The sequence below is a fragment of the Phyllobates terribilis genome, unplaced genomic scaffold, assembly GCF_046119375.1.
Source record: "Phyllobates terribilis strain yellow unplaced genomic scaffold, ASM4611937v1 Scaffold_5__5_contigs__length_657084704, whole genome shotgun sequence".
NCBI classification, from domain to species: domain Eukaryota; kingdom Metazoa; phylum Chordata; class Amphibia; order Anura; family Dendrobatidae; genus Phyllobates; species Phyllobates terribilis.
Genome location: NW_027362765.1, coordinates 597,398,533 through 597,417,196, shown reverse-complemented (window position 1 = coordinate 597,417,196; position 18,664 = coordinate 597,398,533). Strand labels below are relative to the sequence as shown.

The window sequence follows — 18,664 nt, the reverse complement described above, 5'->3', positions numbered from 1 at the left end:
GTCATTTACATGCTCCTAATCTTCAAACTCTACTTTTCCATCTCATGTCTGTTAGCCCTTCTAGTACAGCAATGACTTAAAAATGACCTGACTCCGAGAACTGTAATTCATTCCATTGTAGAAACAATTTTAAACTTGTAGATCTCAAATTCTCAAACTTTCTAAAGTTAGAGAAATACGTAGCATTATATTAGAGTTATTTAGTACATTATTGAATTATTTTTTATATAGCTATCAGCGGATTACATTATTGGCAGGGATTTCAATAATAGAGCACAACAGTTGCAGATATATCAAATTCCCAAAATTGAATTTGATGTTCTGCTAGTGGCATTGGAGGGCATGTTCCATTGCATTCTGTGATAGCTGCTCTTCTCCATAACCCATTTTGCCCAAATGCTTATCTGACCCATGTAGAAATACCCTAAAATACCTTTGATTAATAGATTTATTGTATTACTTTCCTTTGGGGATTTTAAACCATAGTGTCACCTGATATCTCACTCGGAATTTTGTCCTTTCTAACATTTACTGTTATTAAAATAAATAGTTAAAAAGATATTTTTTTCATAATTTTTTCATCAATCAATAGTACACATGAAAATAATCAACTTTCTAATACACTGACGAGCAAAAGGGTAACAATATTTTGAACTTTTAAATTTCTGGCTCCATATCTCACCATGCACTACTGCTTCAAACGTGAGACTACCATCATTTTATAGACAATTATCTTGGCTATCTCATACATAAATTTGACTTGCAGCTATTTAGCATATGATTAGTTATGCAGATTCATGTCATGTCACTGCATTGTTACTTTTTTGCTAATAATGGTGGAAAACTTTTTTTCTTCCTGTATACTACAAATACAATACACTTTATTGATCCCGAGGGAAATTACAGTATAACACAGCAGCAGAACACAGACCTGAATTACAATATAACAGTATAATTTTGCAGGTGTATTCCCATACATTCCTACATGACCGGTCAGTACGATATACATTAGAACATTTTAGGATACAAATTACTACCTGTTGTCACATTCCCTAATAGCTCAGTGTGTTATTAGGTTGATTCCAAAGCGAAAGGTCACTGATTCGAATCGAGGAGCAGTCATGCAGATTTCCCAAGAAAAGAGAAACTGCATCATCCAGCACATAGATAGCAGTCTCTCTGCCAAGAAAATTGCCAAACTACATCATGTGAGTGCCATTACGGTTGGAAGAATACGAAGTGAAGTCCGTCCATCCATTCAAAAGCCAAGAGGTGGATGTCCAGGCAAAATATCGGAGTCCTCAAGTCAGCTCATCACAATGTCTTATCAGTTCTGGCGTGACAAACATGACAGTGGAGGTGGCTCGTATGCTTCATAATGGTGAGATCACAGACAACCATGCAAGCATCGTGCGACGCACGTTACACAAGTCTGAAATGGTGGCCCGAAAAAATGTGAAGAAGCCTCGACTTCAGTATTGTCATACGGAAGTGGTGGCTCGAATTTGAAAAGTGGACAATAGAAGATTGGAAATGAATGATCTGGAGCGATGAGACAGACGTCAGTAGACTAGGCTCTGATGGGTGAAAATGGGTCTGGAAGAAACCAGGGAAAAGGGGGCTAATTGATTAAAGTTCGGTGGAGGAACCCTGATGATATTGGGTTGCTTCACAGCCAAAGGTGTTGGATACTTGACCAGGATCAATGGTGGTCTCAATGCTGAGCTATATGTGAGTATCCCATAAGATGAGTTACTTAGTACACTCGAGTACTATGGGTATGAAAAGGACAACGGTGTTCCAGCAGGACAGCAACCCGAAGATATGTCGAGATTGGCGAAGAAATTGACCATGAAGTATGGATATGGAACCTGAAAGTGAAAAGTTCAAAACATTGTTACCCTTTTGCTCATCGGTGCACATTTATCAGAGAAATCTGCTTCTTTCTCTGTCACAACTTATAATTTAGTCACAAAATTCTCAGTGCAGAGGTAAAATGTGTTTTCAGTGTAGTTAGAATGTTTCTTAGGCTATGTGCCCACGATGCAGAAATGCTCCCGATTTTTCCTGAGCGTTTTTGCATCTCCCTGGCCGAAAAAACGCATGCGGATTGTACATGCAGATTGTACATGCGTTTTCCTGCCAGGGACATGCGGATGTGAAGTGTTCTTCACATGCATTTCCGCATGCGGGTTGTTAAGCGCTTTCCAAGCGATTTCAGCATCACTTGGAAAGTGCTTGTCAACTTGGTCACACTATATAAATCCATGCAAACAGCATGGATTTATATAGTGTGACCCGAGAGAATGTCAAAAAATAAATATATACTTACCTTCCGATGGCCCCCGGAGTCTTGCTTCACCGTCCTGGCTGCCGGCAGATCGCGTTACACTGAAGGACCTGCCGACGTCAGCGTCGCGTGACCCGTCACATGACTATGACGTCAGTGCAGGTCCTTCAGTCCATCGCGAACTGCCGGCATGAGAGGAGGACGAGCGCATCGGGGGCCGCCAGAAGGTAAGTATATATATATTTTTTATTTTATTCTTTTTTTTTTTTTTTTTTTTACAGTTTTCTATGGTACCTGGGTCCGGAGGAGAGTCTCCTCCTCTCTAGACCTGGGTACCATCCGCACATTAGAACGCATGGAATGCGCATCTGCATATACAGTGATGCGTAATCGATGCGTTCAAATGCAAGTCAATGGCGGCGAAAACGCAGCACTTACGCAAAATAATTGGTAGTACTGCGTTTTCTTCCGCAATGATAATCCGCAGCGGAAACTTCCGCAGCATGTGCACAGCACATGCGGATTATCATTGGGGAACATGCGTTTAAGCGTTTCTGCAGCGTTTTTGTCGCTGCGGAAACGCTTAAAAAACGCATCGTGGGCACACAGCCTTACAGGGATAGGAGATGGCGTTGTTGCTGATCAGATTCTATGTAGAAAGGAGGAGGAGAAGGTTGGAGGAGCTCTGCCTCTAGCTCCTCCCTGCTCTTCCTCTCTCCCTCCTCTGTCTCAGTAATGTAATATTCTGTCTACACTAAAAACACATTTTACCTGTGAATTGAGAATATTGAGACTAAATTATCAGTTCTGGCAGAGAAAGAAGCAGATTTCTCTGATAAGATATATTACAAAGTTGATTATTTTCATGTAACATTGATGAATGAAATAAGAATTACTCTTTTTAAGCTAGCATTAATGTGATTAGTTTGGTCATTTCCAAATGTCATATTTTGCATTTAACCAACTATAAAAATGTTTTTTTTTTTTCTTTCAAAATATTGAATATAGTAAGCCAATCAAGATGTGGTGTTAGTAGTTGACACATTTGACATTACACTCACTATCACACACTGATCATTTTGGAGCATCTTCAGTCCGCCTCATCTCTATGCTATCTCAGATAGTAATACTAAATCTTGCCCCATCGTTTCAGAACTAGACTGACATTTACTTTGTTCTGTACCTTGTGTTTTTCAGTAAAATGTCTTAAAAACACCTCCGCTTTCTTTGCGGAACGTCTCTACAAAGCGATGAAGGTAAGTGTATGAGGTATTCTCTGCATGTACTGTACTTGCATCCATCAGAAAACACTCAGACAAAAGCCACATATGGGATGATACAGGAAAATTTCTTTACCACATTCGGGACTGATGACTTTTTTTTGTCACCTTAGCTGGATGAGGGTTAGTTTTTTGTTGTTTTTTTTCAGGATGAATTGTATTTTTAATGGCACCTTAATTGATAACATGGAGTATATTAATAATTTTTTGGGAGGATGGAAAAAAAAAAACAGCGATGATGCTAAATTTGTATAGTTCTTAATTATATTTTCCTACTATTTTTGTACAATACTCAGACTTTTTCTTTAACCTTCCTCTTGTGTTAGGGTCGTGACCGACCCGTTTTAGGTTTTAAATGCATACAAATGCTACATACATTTGTTTATTGCATCAAGACTTTTTGACTTTTTCAGGAATTTATTTTTAAACAAAATACGATAAATAAAACTATTTTACTAAATTGTAAAAATGCTCTTATTAAAATTATAACATTTGTGTTGTTGGGGTCAATTTTGACCCAGGTCTAATATAAGAGTAAAAAAACAATAATAAGTCCCAAAACTGAACTCATAAACACAATATAAACCATCAGCCCACAGCCAGCTCTACCTCCAACAACTTGAGTTAGGGACATGTCCAGGCATGTATGGCCAAATCAGCTTAGAGTTGGTACTTTGCAGAGTATACATCTCCAGTTTACACATGCAACAATGAGGAGAAGATTTGATGTAAGCCAAATTCTGGATTATATCTTAGATGATAATGAATCAGAGGACACACAGCAGCAAACTGATACAGATGAACAGGTTTCTGAGGAGGAAGATGATGTGGAGTATCAACCGGAAGACACAGACAGTTCTGATCAGTCTGATGAGGAGGTCACTGGTGCTGAAGCTGCTCCCGCTGAAAGATTCAAATCCAAAAGTGGCAAGATCAGTTGGAGCTCAGTACCTCCAGATGTACATGGCAGGGCAGATGCTGCAAATGTCATAAAAATAACCCCTGGGATCACAAGGTTTGCTGTGACATCGAGTCATGTTTTGATCTGTTTATGCCATTGTCAATAAAAAAAAAGTCATTATTGCTATGACAAACCTTGAAGGAAAAAAAGTCCACGGCAACATGTGGAATGACCTTCATGATGATGTCCTGGATGCCTACATTGGTGTTCTTCTCTTTGCTGAAGTGTACAAATCCTGCAATGAGGCCACTGATAGTCTCTGGGACGCATCGACAGGCAGGAATATTTTCCGGGCAACAATGTCACTTCAAAATATTCAAATGATATCAAGAGTCCTCAGATTTGACAACAGAGACACCAGAGCAAAATCTGACAAACTTGCTCCCATCAGGGATGTTTGGGAGAAATGGGTGCAGCTCCTTCCACTGATGTTCAACCCAGGGCCAGAGGTGACAGTAGACGAACGTTTTCTCCCTTTCCGCGGAAAATGCCCCTTCCGGCAATACATGCCAAGTAAGCCAGGCAAATACGGCATAAAAATTTGGGCAGCCTGTGATGCAAAAACTAGCTATGCATGAAATCTACAGATTTATACAGGCAAGTCTGCAAGCGGCATCCCTGAAAAAAAACAAGGAAAACTTGTAGTCCTCGATATGACTACTGGACTGCAGGGTCACAACATTACTTGTGACAATTTTTTTTACCAGCTATGACCTTGGACAAGAACTTCTCAGGAGGAAAATCACCATGTTGGGCACAGTGAAAAAAACCAAACCTGAGCTGCCCGCTGAATTGTTGCAGATGAAGGACAGGGCTCCACTTTCCTCAAAGTTTGTGTTTACAGACACCACCACTGCTGTTTCATACTGCCCCAAAAAACCACGGAATGTGGTACTGATGTCCACACTTCACAAAGATGCAGCTGTGTCATCAGGAAGTGACATAAAGCCCAGAATCATCCTGGACTATAACAAAAACAAAGGAGGAGTGGACAAGCTGACTGCCACCTACACTTGCCAGCGAATGACTAGGAGATGGCCAATGGTTGTATTTTACAACATCCTTGATGTGTCAGCATGCAATTCATTTGTGTTGTGGACCCACATTCACCAAGGATGGAATTCAAAGAAAAAACACAAGCGGAGGATGTTTCTTGAGGAACTAGGAAGATCCCTTGTCAAGGCGCACATTGACCAAAGGGAACGAGTGCCCCGAGACCCAGCCGCTGCAGCCTTGGTCCGACAACTCCAGAGCTCAACAAGTGCTTCGTCCACACCCACAGCAACACAAAGAGCGTCATCACCAGCATCCTCCTCAACCAGGCCTGCCTCAACATCAACCACAACAGCCACAACCCCAGTGAGACCACCTGATTCTAAAAGAAAGAGTTGTCAGGTCTGCCCTAGCAATAAGGACAGAAAGACACACATCGTGCTTCGGCTGCAAAAAATACCTCTGCAAAGAACACACAAAAAGTGTCACTTTTTGCCACACATGCATCTAAAAACTAGTACTTGATTTCTGTTGATTTGCTTGATTGATTGTTGTTTGTTTGTTTGACCTAGAAAAGCTACTTTTTATTATTATTGCTATGAACCCCTTTAGAGCCCATGCCGTATTAGTACGCAAATTTGCGTACTGCCCGTTCAGTGAGGGCTGCTGCGCTGAGCCCTCACTGAACCGAGCACATGTCAGCTGATTCTTACAGCTGATATGTGCCCGCAACAGCTGCGGGTGGAATTGCGATCCTCCCGCGGCTGTCAACCTGTTAAATGCCGCTGTCAATCTCCGACAGCGGCATTTAACGCGCGCTTCCTGGAAGCGCGTCCTAAGCCCCGCCCACCGGCGACCCCGTCACGTGATCGCGGGTCGCCGATGGGCGTGCATGACAACCCAGGGTCTGCAGCAGACGCCTGTGGTTGTCATGATCTGCTCGCTGTGAGCGCCACCTAGTGGTCGGCGCTCATAGCACAGGACCAATTCTGCTATATGCAGGGGATCTGCTGGTCCCCTGTATGTAGCAGAGCCGATCAGACAACTGCTGCTTCTAGTCTCCTATGGAGACTATTGAAGCATGCAGCAAGTGAAAAAAAAAAGTTTTTAAAAAAATATAAAAGTTTAAATCACCCCCCTTTTGCCCCATTCAAAATAAAATAATAAAAAATAAACCCCACATACACATATTTGGTATCGCCGCGTTCAGAATCTCCCGATCTATCAATATAAAAGAAGAATTAATCCGATCGGTAAACGGCGTAACGAGAAAAAAATTCTAAACGCCAGAATTACGTTTTTTGGTCGCCGCAAAATTGCAATAAAATGCAATAACGGGCGATCAAAACAGTAAAAAACGAAAAAGCAAAAACGACAAAACCCAAGGTTGCGAAAGGGTTAATGTTAATATAATTTTCATCTTTTATTTGTATTAAAGTTCTATAAAAAAAAAAAATCTGTTTTTTGCCTTTTTCATAAAGTAGTTAGATATGGGTCTAAAAAATTGACCCTTTAACACCATAGATGTTACTAGAGTTAATAATATAAAATATATATATGTATACTTTTTTTTTACATTTAAGAAATGTGTTCTAAAACCCTTCAGTAATAGTCAGGTAATATAACAAACTTTTTTAAGTTTATATTATTCTCTTGAGGTTCATTTGACAATATTTTTATATTGAAAATGAAGGGTATGCTCTCAAATGAAAGGCCCAGGGGGCCACACCAAAAATATTAAAATCAATCCTTCCATGGATGGGAAACCCTAACAAGGTAACTAAGAGGTAAGAAACAAATTGGATCATAAATAACTGTTTTTAGGGTATCCTAGGGGTGATTTAAGACACGGGTCAAAACTGACCCGTTAACATAAGAAAGAGTAGCAGAAAGCTAACACAAGAGGAAGGTTAAGCTTGAAAAGTTGTGTTCCAAGAGTCTTAGCTTTTCTTCCTATTGACCCTTCTCCTGAGCCATCTCTCCACCATATGTTTCTGACACTATGCAGGGAGTGCATTCTTCCAGCAAATGTTTAGTGCATGAAGAAGTTTGCAATGAAACATTTTCCTCATACATAAAGTAGAAAACTTAGCTAAAGTTGTTCAGGCAAGTGCAGAGTTGGATCTTTTTAATATGTACTGGTGACCAGGTACCCATCTTTTATTTGTATTATCCTGCATCAGTAGTGCTGGTAACATTATTTCCATGTTGCTGTTCATGTGATCAGGAATTACATACATATATAAAATACAAGTACAATAAACAAACTAACAGTGACAGAATGGAACAGAAGTCGAAAGGACCCTGCCCTCATAGGCTTGCAATCTAGTTAGTTTTGGCAAAAGAGAGAGTAGATTAAAGGTTTGTCAATGAGGTGGCAAGTTGTAGGCTTTCTTTGAGGAGATGAGTTTTCAGGTTACGTCTGAAGGCTTTGATTGTGGAAAACAGTCTGATGTGCTGAGGAACTGGAGACAGTTGTGGAAGGAGCATACAAGTGCAAAGGAAACACTGAGGTCTTGTGAAAATAGTAGATTATTTGTGGGACGGTATCAGGGGAATTAGTTTGGAGATGTATGGGGCACAGAGGTTATGGACGGCTTTGTCAGTCATTGCTTTTAATTTAAACTGAATTCGTTAGAAGATTGGAAGCCAGTGATGGGATTGGAAGAGGAAAGAGGTGGATGAAAAGTGAAGGAAGAGGTAGATTAATCAGGTGGCTGAACAAAGGAAAGATTGGAAGGATTTGAGATTGTTAAACGGGAGTTCAGAGAGGAGGCTTGGTCCACATCAAGTTTTAGGAAGTATAATGAAAAGGGGAATGATATGGCTTATAGACATTATGGACGACCGAGAGGTGACATCTGGCCAGAGAGATAGATTTGAGTATTATCAGCATGTACATGGTACTGGAAACCATGGGACTTTGAGTTGTCTTAGGCCAAAGGTATAGATGTAGAAGAGTAGGGTTCGCAAGACAATTCCTTGAGGGACAGTGGCAGATAGCAGGCAGGTGAGGAGGCAATATGGGAATATGAGAATGGGACATGCTAAATGTGCGGTGTGTGAGATGAGGAGATTCAGGAAATAAACAGGTTGTTTGTGACTTCAGTTAGTGCAGTTTTAGTAGAGTGATGGGGCTGGGAGCTGTATTGTAGTTGGATGAGAGGAGAGTTGAATGTGGACGTGCGGGTAAGAGTGTTGAGGCTAATGGGAATAGTGATATGTAGAGCTAGCTGGATGTAGAGAAAGGGCGAGATATATGTGATTGTGTAGTTGAAAGAGGAAGGGAAGACACCTGAGATTAATAAGTTGAAGAGATGGGTTAGACCTGTGATAAGCACAGATGTAAGGTTGAGTTGGGATGGGTAGGGTCAAGCCCACAGGTGGTGAAGTGGGACTTGGAGAGAAGAGTGGACAGCTTTATTGAGTGGCTAGATTCCTGTTTAGGCAGTAGCATCAGGTTCTTCAATATCTATACTTTGTTTCAGTTGTGTGATTGCTTTTTCCTGTAGGGTGCTGGAACAAAAGACAAGACTTTGATCCGTATCATGGTGTCTCGGAGTGAAGTGGATTTGCTAGATATTCGTGAGGAATACAAAAGACTTTACGGCAAATCTCTGTACACAGATATTACGGTAAGAAAACACATCTATGCTCCAGTGGGGCCAGATCAAGAGGGCTCGGGGCCTAAGCAGCCCAGTGTTTGTGTGAATCCTTATCACTTTACCATCACGATTATACCCTTTATAATTTTTTACCTGCAATTGAAGTTGCAGTTTTGCAAAAAGAAATAAAAATTTCTTGAAGTTTCAAAAAACTCCTGCAAATAAGTGATATGAAAAGGGGGATACCGGATCTACAAAAATGTGAATAAGTCTCACCACTGCATTATGGCGTGTGCACAATAGGTAGACTTGCTGCTGATTTTCTGTGACCATTCCAAATTGAAAACTTGCAGCATATTTTGAAAACTGTGTTCATACATTATGGAACAAAATTTGCATAAATTTTGAGATACGTAGCAGAAAAGTGGTGGCTTTCACCCTTTGTAATACTTTGAAGGATGGTGTAAATTGTAATATCTGTTTCAATTGGTTTTGAAAAACATTCACTTAAGATGCATTTACACTGCAAGATTATCATGAATAAGTGTTCATAGGATCGCTCGTTGCATAATAATCTGTCTACTACACAGGCTGCTGATCACCCGAAGGAGGAGGGGAAACATTCGTTCATTGGTTGAAATGATCTGTTAGTTTTCACTAAAGATCATGGTTATTGACAGTGCCTCGTCCTGGGTGAATAGGACTTGCCTTGCTGACAACAATGGCAGCCTATGCGCTCTGAATGATCTATTCCAGATCGTTCAGTGTGCATCGTTAAAGCAACACTCCAGTAATTTTTTTCATTTGCCCCTTTAAGTATCGTGTGTAAGTGTCATGAAGGCAGTAACATACTCACCTGCACCGTCTTCTGGTTTCAGCAGCACTCCGATCTATTGTCAAAAAACATAACCACATCTGTAACCTGTTGGATCACTGTGTGGAGTGGCAGTCACTCAATATAAGCCTGAGACTCGGGCTTTCTAGCCTCATTTTGAGTCTCATACAGTTGCATTGACAAAATAAAAAAAATGACCTCCAGTCCACAGAGCAACCATTGCGCGATTCAGCAGGTCACAAATACAAGCACGTGGTATTGCAACAGACCGGAGCGCCGATGAAACCCGGGAGAAGACTCATGAAGATAGTAGTATACTCACCGAACGCATTTACACATATGGTACCTAACAAAGGGACAAAAACATCTCTGGAGTGGCGCCTTAAGTGCAGTCTGACCGTGTAAACAGGCTATAAAACGATAGCTGATCGATAATTATTTCAGCAGTCGTTTTAACAATACAAAATCTGCCCATTGTCAACATGCTTTTTTGCAAATGTTGTCAGCGGACAAGTAACCATAAATGTCTGCGGTGTGATGAGGGAGAACGTCAACTTTGGGACCCAGTGTTTTTAATGTCATTCCTGCACACAGTATAATGTTTATAATGTAAGAAAGTTTTGCTGGGTGTTAAACTCTTGCTTCACTTTCATAGGGTGACACATCTGGAGACTACAAGAAGACACTGCTGAAGCTTTGTGGTGGTAATGACTGAGCTTGCGTTACTACCTTCTGACTCAAGGACTCTTCATCTATGTTTTTGCCTTATTTTCTATGCTTGAACACAATATGAGATGGCTGCCCATTGTCCTTTATACAAGCCACTGGGCACTCAGCTCCTCAATGGTAGACTGCACCTCTACTAGATGCACGGGCCGGAATCTTATTGCAAATGACCACAATTTAGTTTTATGTCTCATTAGGTGGTGTGTTATGTTTTTGTTTTTTTATTTGCAATATTCAAACTACATTTTCCATCATATATGTGGATTCCAGAGGCCACAATTATCTGCTAGTTTATTTTTATGTTGCTGACACAAGACTGTTTTTCAAAACTTTTGCTCTGCTTTAAATATTTACTTGCTATATATGTTTTTGTTTTGTTTTTTTATAATTGAAGCACTATTCTTTGTAACTAAAACAAGGACCCTGAAGTGAGTGAGTTAGTGCCAAGTATGCTTAAAAAAGGGGCATTAGCTACTCTTAAAGGGGTTGTCTGGCATAAGAGACCTTTTAAAAAGGACGTAGTGATGTATCTTTGTTAGCAAATACATCTATTCTTAATCATATACAAGTGTTGATGCCTCTTTTCTAAGCTATCTCTATTGCGCCATTGCTCTGTTCCTCCTGAGTGTGTATAAAACATTGCAGTGGCGCTAACTCAGTACATCTCTTTCCATCAGGAGGAACTGATTTTTTTTTAATAAAGACATTGGATATGAAAACCATTCTGTCCTTGATAAATCAGAAGGTTAACGATAAGAAGTATTATCCTAGACAATCTATTTAAAGGTATTAATTAGATATACTTGTAAAAATGCAACATGAACTGGAGAATGTTTGCTTTGAAGCGTGCTGAAGTGACAGAGCGACATAAAAAAAGATCCATCAAAGAATATTGTTCCAATAAATACAGTTTTGTAAAGTGAACCTGTAACTTGTGTAGTCTGAGCTTTAGTCTTGTTTACCTGTTGAGGTTTAGTGGCATTTATGACGTTTACCATTTATATTCTGCTCGCACAATGATCTGACTAGAAACATTTTAGAATTGACTAAAGAGATTAAATCTTTTTCTTAAAGATGCCACGATGTTCCTGTCTGTTTAAAATATATATTCTGTCTACAGATGTTCACAAATGTTTCATGTGTGATTAAACTGTTACTATCCAATTTCTGGAGTTTTCTGCTTATTTTTTATGAATTATTGATTTGTGGGCCAGTAGTCTTTATTGTGCAAGACCGGTGCAGAAAAGCTGAACCAAGGATAGGGGATAACTGGCTGACCATTGGGATTGCACCACTGGGACCATTCCAAGAACACGGCGATACAGAGCAGCATGTGTATAGACCAGCACAAAACCCATTGTGAAGAACCATGTTATAGGGTTTTGGGTTTATTAAGGGATGCCTTTTCTCCAGGAACTTAGCTTTTGCTAATATATTATGTATGGATTACATGGACAGCCTATTGATTTCAATGGGGACTGCACATGGCCTCTGCAGAGCACCTGGGCCCTTCACAGTTCTGCCTTCACATGCCCACTCCCATACAAACACTGTACCGTTATTGCAAAAAAGCCTGGATACTTTATTCAGGCTAAGGCTACGGCCCCACTATCAGTATTTGGTCAGTATTTTTCCTTAGTATTTGTAAGCCAAACCCAGGAGTGGAACAGAGAAAGAGTACAATAGAAACAAGTGCACCAATTCTGCCTTTTTGACCCACTCCTGGTTTTGGCTTACAAATACTAAGGAAAAATACTGACCAAATACTGATAGTGGGGCCGTAGCCTAATATTCAGCAAGCAAATGATTGCAATATGCCAAATTTGCTAACTGACATTTGACACCCCAGGGTTCATGCAGAGAGGTAATGCCCATGTTTGGTTTCAAAGAAATGACTGTTTGTATGCTAAGCTTATATGTTTTATGTCCAATACATTTCACACTGCACAGTTCCTTGAAAACAAAACATCACAAGCTTCATGTGTAGTAAAATATACCTTTATATGTCACAAACTGCACAATGCAAAAATCTATAAAGTGTGTTTAAAAAGTAGGTATTGTCCTGCACAGGAACATGAGATGTCTTCATCTAGATTCTGCAAGAAATAGAAAGATTAACATTAGTTTTTCTCTGGACAAAAACAATGCTTTAATTTACCTGTGAGAACTTTGCCTTAACAAGTGTCTTATTAGGAAGTACTATTAATTGGTAGAAGAACAAAAACCGTTATGATCTTTTACATGAGGAACTTTTGAGAAACTCCTTGAGGTCAGTCTCATAATGGCGGTGCGGTTCATAGGATTGGACCTCCGCTGTATTCAGGTTTACGACTACACACGTTCTAGTGCGCTTTGATTCTTAGTTACGTGTCCAAGGTTCCCTCGAGGGGGAGCTCAGTGCTTGTGCTGTAAAATATTGTACTTTGTATCTTTCATCTTTCCAGTGGGAGATTTTAAAGTGGTTAAACATGGTCAAAAGTGGCCATTTTTTTCTTTTATCCTTATCGCTGCCACAGAGTATCCCAGTTATTTAGTTTATTCTTTTACATCAACTGCATCCATTACATTCCAGTGATATGGGACTTTTTGTTTGGTGCCATTTTTTATGGTCTTTACAAAGGGGTGTTGCTCACAGGGTAATTATAAAGAGCAGCCTAAAGACATGACCACAGAGTCCATGTTCCCCTTGGTAAAAGCCCTATAAATTAGTACTAAATAAAAATCCCCATATCTCTAGACCTGAAAGTGGATTTAAAAAAAAAAAAACTGGAATACTTGGGAGCAGTGAGAATAAAATAAGACCAAAAACTGTCCTCTTTCAATTTATAGGTCCTCCTGTCTATCTGCCCTCTGGAATGGTGGTGATTACACAGGTCACTTAGAAGAACATGAACTACATTCAGGCTTGTGTTGGAAGCAGCTATAGTAGTTAACAGTGAGGATTTTTTTGTGTTTTCAAGGGGTTTCCCAGTGATACACTTCAAATCATTCAGTTATGGTATCTGATCGCTCACTTCTTTTGCAGTTTTAATAAAGGTGCTCATGGCAGCTGCATTTTCTCCGTACAGCAATGGCAGTGTTTCCGCATCTCTGTTAATAGCTGCTGCTACCTACAATGTAGAGTCTTTGCATTCAGCTCTTTCCTGCTTCATGGTTTCTATAGCTAACTAGTGGTCAATATTTTATGGATATACTATGAATGTCTCTCATAAAAATATCCCTTTAATCCCCTCCCACATTGTGGGCTGAGTTCCTCGGTGCCAAGCACTGTATTCGTATGACACTGGAATCATAAGGGCACAGCAAATAACCACCAAGAAAGTGGCTGTAATGACCACTATTGAAGGATCCACTATCTCAGATGATGGCTGGCGTTCCTTTGACTGCATCATGGCACATTTTGGGGCTTGCATTTTCAGTTGTCATATTGCAGTTTTCTCTTGCACTATTTTTGAGATATTCTTACCATTGTGTTAAGTATCACATGGGGTGGTGGTCAATTCATAGGGAGTGAAATATTTCTGATACCTTTACTAACCTTCCTCAAATATATCCATGAGAGGGCCACTGGGTGAAACTGATAAAGCCCAAGACGAGCCAGAAATGGCGTTGAGCAAAGAATTGACTTCAGAATACAGGTGCTCCACTGTAGTTTTCACTCTCTGAAAAACAAATGATGAGTAAGGAATTTAGTTCTGTCACCTTTATATGTTCATATTGTGACATAACGCGTTAGCTTCCAGGATTAGCTCCTTACCCACTAACAAAAGTAGTAAACACTATTAACAACATTAACAACATTGTCTTTAAGGCTTTGTGCACTCAGTTTTTGGAGTAGGAGAGGAGAAACCCTCAAAAACTTTAAGTTTCTGCTCTGAAAACTTGGCAAAAAGATTTGGGAGCACATAGCCCAATTGTTACTGCATTAGAACTTGATGTCCTCCGTGGAACCAAGTGTGATCTTTGTGTTGTGAAATATCACGTAACTGTGAAATAAAGTGTAGTAGATCATCCCCGGACAGCCCTCCTGACTTTCCAAGGAATGTCTTCTCTTCACATCCTGCAATAGCGGAAACTAAAACAGATACCATGTCACAATATGCAAAACATTTGGCCCAGGAAAACTAACACACAAAGGGATAAAACTGTCAAACACAATTTTCATCCTTATAGCTGACAACCATTTGCTTCCATTCTACTAAAATCACCAGGAATATGGCATCACAACAACCAGACAGTTGTAATCATGCGTTTAAAAAAATGCAAAACTTTTGGTTGCAAATGTACTACTCTTCCTCATTCTTGAAACCACTCTTTTTCTTTTTAATTTATTTATTTTTTATATACAATACCTGCATTAAAAAGTTGAATGTAGCCTCACCATAGGCTGTATTCACACATCCTTTGTGATACCATCTGAGAGAAACTGACTGTTTTCTCTTACATTGCTTTGCTTCTGTAATTTTCAATTTTTTTTTCACTGAAGGTGTGTTTGCTTCCAACAAAAAAACTCTTGGAAGATCATATTTATATAAATATATATAGGCTGCACAGAATGCTTCAGGAAAAAAACTCTTCAAAACCGCTTCAGGAAATGCTTTAAGAAAAGAAGTTCCAAAAACTCCCAAAAACAGGAAGGGTTTGTGACGCCCATTTTTCAAGCAGAAGACACTACAGGATACGCTTTCTCTGGAGATTTGTAAACCTGAAGCCTTTTCTAACATTTTTACTGGCGTTTTCTGGGTGTTTCTTTTACAGATCCATTAAGCAAAAAAAACTGACAAAACGCTCAAAATGACTATTGTAAAGTAAGGAGTGTCTTCCAAGCAGAAAACACCTGAAGAATGGTCCACTCACTTTTAACCGCTTGGCGCTTTTGGAAACCTGAAGCAGTTAAAAAAATTTGTTTGAAAATGGATAGAAAGATTCTTATGATTGTTTTCTGAGCGCCATGTCACGTGGTTTGCAGAACGGACCTACTCCAAGTCTGTCAAAAAAAAAAAAAAAAAATGTCTGATGCACATGCCTAATAGTTTCCTCAGGCAATTTCTGCTTGAAAAACTATGGATTTTGATCTTTTTTTTTTCAGGTTTTTTTTTTTTTCACATTCTGTCCTACGTTTTACAGACGTTTTTTGCTTTCCATAAAGAAATTAAGACAGCTATAGCCTTTTTTTATGTGAAAATATCGATTAAAAACTCTCAAAGAAAAATGAGCAGGCGTCTTCCATGTGTTTTTTTTTTTTTTTTTTTTTAAGCCTTCCATTGAATTGTACTGACTGTATTCATTGTGGAAAATGCATGAAGACTAAACATTACTACTTTTAAATGTTTGATGTCTTTTTAAAGCCTGAGCATTTAACCCCCTTCACCCCGAAGCCCGTTTTCACCTTCCTGACCAGGCCAATTTTTTTTAATTCTGACCAGTGTCACTTTATGAGGTAATAACTCTGGAACGCTTCAACGGATCCCGCTGATTCTGAGACTGTTTTTTTTTTGTGGCATATTGCACTTCATGATAGTGGTAAAATTTATTTGACATAACTTACGTTTATTGTGAAAATATCGGAAATTTCGCAATTTTCAAACTTCATTTTTATGCCCTTAACTCAGAGAGTAATGTCACACAAAATAGTTAATAAATAACATTTCCCACAAGTCTACTTTAATCAGCACAATTTTGGAAACAAAATATTTTTTTGTTAGGAAGTTATAAGGTTTAAAAGTTCACCAGCGATCTCTCATTTTTACTACAAAATTTCCAAAACTATTATTTTAGGGACCACATCACATTTGAAGTGACTTTGAGGGGTCTATATGACAGAAAATACCCAAAAGTGACATCATTCTAAAAACTGCACCCCTTTAGAAGTTTATTAACCCTTCAGGTGCTTCACAGGAATTAATGGAATGTGGAAGGTAAAAATAAACATTTAACTTTTTTTTACAAAAATGTTACTTTAAGCACAATTTTTTTTACTTTCACAAGGGTAACAGTAGAAAATGGACCCCAAAATTTGTTGTGCAATTTCTCCTGAGCACACCGATACCCAACATGTGGGGGAAAACCACTTTTTGGGCGCACGGTAGGGCTCGGAAGGAAAGGCGCGCCATTTGACTTTTTGAATGTAAAATTAGCTTGAATAATTAGCGGACACCATGTTGCGTTTGGGGAGCCGCTGATGTGCTTAAACAGTGGAACACCCCCCCCCCACCTCCGCCCACAAGTGACACCATTGTGGAAACTAGACCCCTCAGGGAACTCTAGATATGTGGTGAGAACCTTGAAACCTCAGGTGCTTCACAGAACTGTGAAAATGAAAATAAAAATCAAATTTTTCTGCAAGAATATTTTTTAGCCCCAAATTTTTAATTTTCACAAGGGTAAATGGGAGAAAATGGACCCCAAAATTAGTTGTGCAATTTCTCCTGAGTGCGCAGATTCCCCATATGTGGTCAAAAACTACTTTTGAGGCATAGTGCAAAGCTCAGAAGGGAAGAAGCGCCATATTGCATTTCAGATTTTGCTGGACCGGCTTGAGGGTAACATGTCACATTGGTAGAGTCCCTGAGGTGCCAGATCAGTTGAACCACCCCTAAGTGACCCCATTTTACACACTACATCTCTCAATGAATTCATCTAGGAGATCATATTTACATCACAGGAGTGTCACAGCATTTTATACCATTGGGCAGTGAGGAAAAAATAATTACATGTTTACCACCAAAATTTAGTTCTGGACCCATATTTTACATTTTCACACTGTAAAATGGGTAAAAATGGCACCACAGTTTGTCCCACAATTTCTGCTGAATGTAGAAATACCCCATATGTGGCTGAGCAGTACTGCGTAGCCATATGGCGAGATTCAGGAGGGACGGAGTGCTTATTGCCTCCTGGAGCACAGACTTTCCTAGAATAGTTTGTGGACTCCACATACAGAGCTCCTATGTGCCAGAAGAGCAGAATCCCCCCTCAAGTGACCCCATTTTGTAAATTATACCCCTTTTGTGAATTTATCTACAGGTGTAGTGACTATTTTAACTCCATGGGTGTTTTTCCAGAAACAAGCAGCAGTGGATGTTGCTAAGTGAACATTGAAAACTGCCGTTGTAGTGACCAAAATGTTGTAGTGACCAGTACGTTATACCGAGCTCATGCTTCTGGGGACATGCACCCGTAAATTAGGCGGGCTCTCATTGCTACAGGAATGCCAAACATGTGGATGCTAACTGCGGTTTAGGCGCACTGTGGAGCTCAGAAAGGAGTGGGCATTTGGATTTGGGAGTGCAGAATACGTTGGAATTATTTTGGAAGGCTAGAAGCCATTTTGTTTTTCCACAGGTTTTGTGCTACCAGTAACGTAGAAGCCCCCTATATTTCTATTAAGAGATGACAAACCTGAGTGGGAACATGCTTTTTTGTGAATGGAGTTGAAACTTTTATTGGGAACATTTTACATAATATTTGAGATCACATTTATTCTGCGCTCTATACTGAGCACTTATATTGGGGTTTCCATTTAAATCTCTGAGTGACGTGATTCAGATGAAACCCCCGAGGGATCCATTCACTATAATGAGGCAGCAAAGATCATAGGCCAGACGGCATCCATACTGCCTTCCTCTGCTCCCATTTATAGGGAATCTTCCGCTGGGGTTTCCGTATGAATCACGTAAACCCCGGTATAAGCCTCATCGCAGGATAAATGTGAGCTGACCCTTACTTCGATCTTTGGGAGGCAGAATGAACAAATCAACAGAAGGTGAAGAATTCATTTTATAAATTTTTACGCTGTTCCTCGTGCGGTATAAGTGATTAGGCAACTTTATTTTTCAGGTCGGTGCAATTACAGTGATACCAGATTTATATTGAGTTTTTATGCTTAGCAGCTGTCACAGACTAAAAGACGCTTTTTATTGTAAAAACAAGTTTTTGTATCGCCATATTTTGATACCTAAAATTTTTCCATAT

The 18,664-nt window shown here is 39.6% G+C and overlaps 2 protein-coding genes across 3 annotated transcripts in view; one reads left to right on the top strand and one right to left on the bottom strand.

Moving 5' to 3' along the window:
• Positions 1-11,854, top strand: part of ANXA11 (annexin A11) — a 73,419-nt gene extending 61,565 nt beyond the window's left edge. For both annotated transcript variants that reach the window (XM_073686012.1, XM_073686013.1), the window contains exons 13-15: positions 3,488-3,546; positions 9,037-9,159; positions 10,620-11,854. In XM_073686012.1, coding sequence (XP_073542113.1) covers positions 3,488-3,546; positions 9,037-9,159; positions 10,620-10,679 — 242 coding nt within the window. In that variant the 3' untranslated portion in view covers positions 10,680-11,854. The remainder of the gene's footprint in view (positions 1-3,487; positions 3,547-9,036; positions 9,160-10,619) is intronic.
• Positions 929-18,664, bottom strand: part of PLAC9 (placenta associated 9) — a 40,915-nt gene continuing 23,179 nt past the window's right edge. Inside the window, exons 3-5 of the mRNA XM_073686014.1 lie at positions 14,229-14,352; positions 12,688-12,786; positions 929-1,871 (exon numbers count right to left, since the gene is read on the bottom strand). Of these exons, the coding sequence (XP_073542115.1) occupies positions 12,776-12,786; positions 14,229-14,352 (135 nt within the window). The 3' untranslated portion in view covers positions 929-1,871; positions 12,688-12,775. The remainder of the gene's footprint in view (positions 1,872-12,687; positions 12,787-14,228; positions 14,353-18,664) is intronic.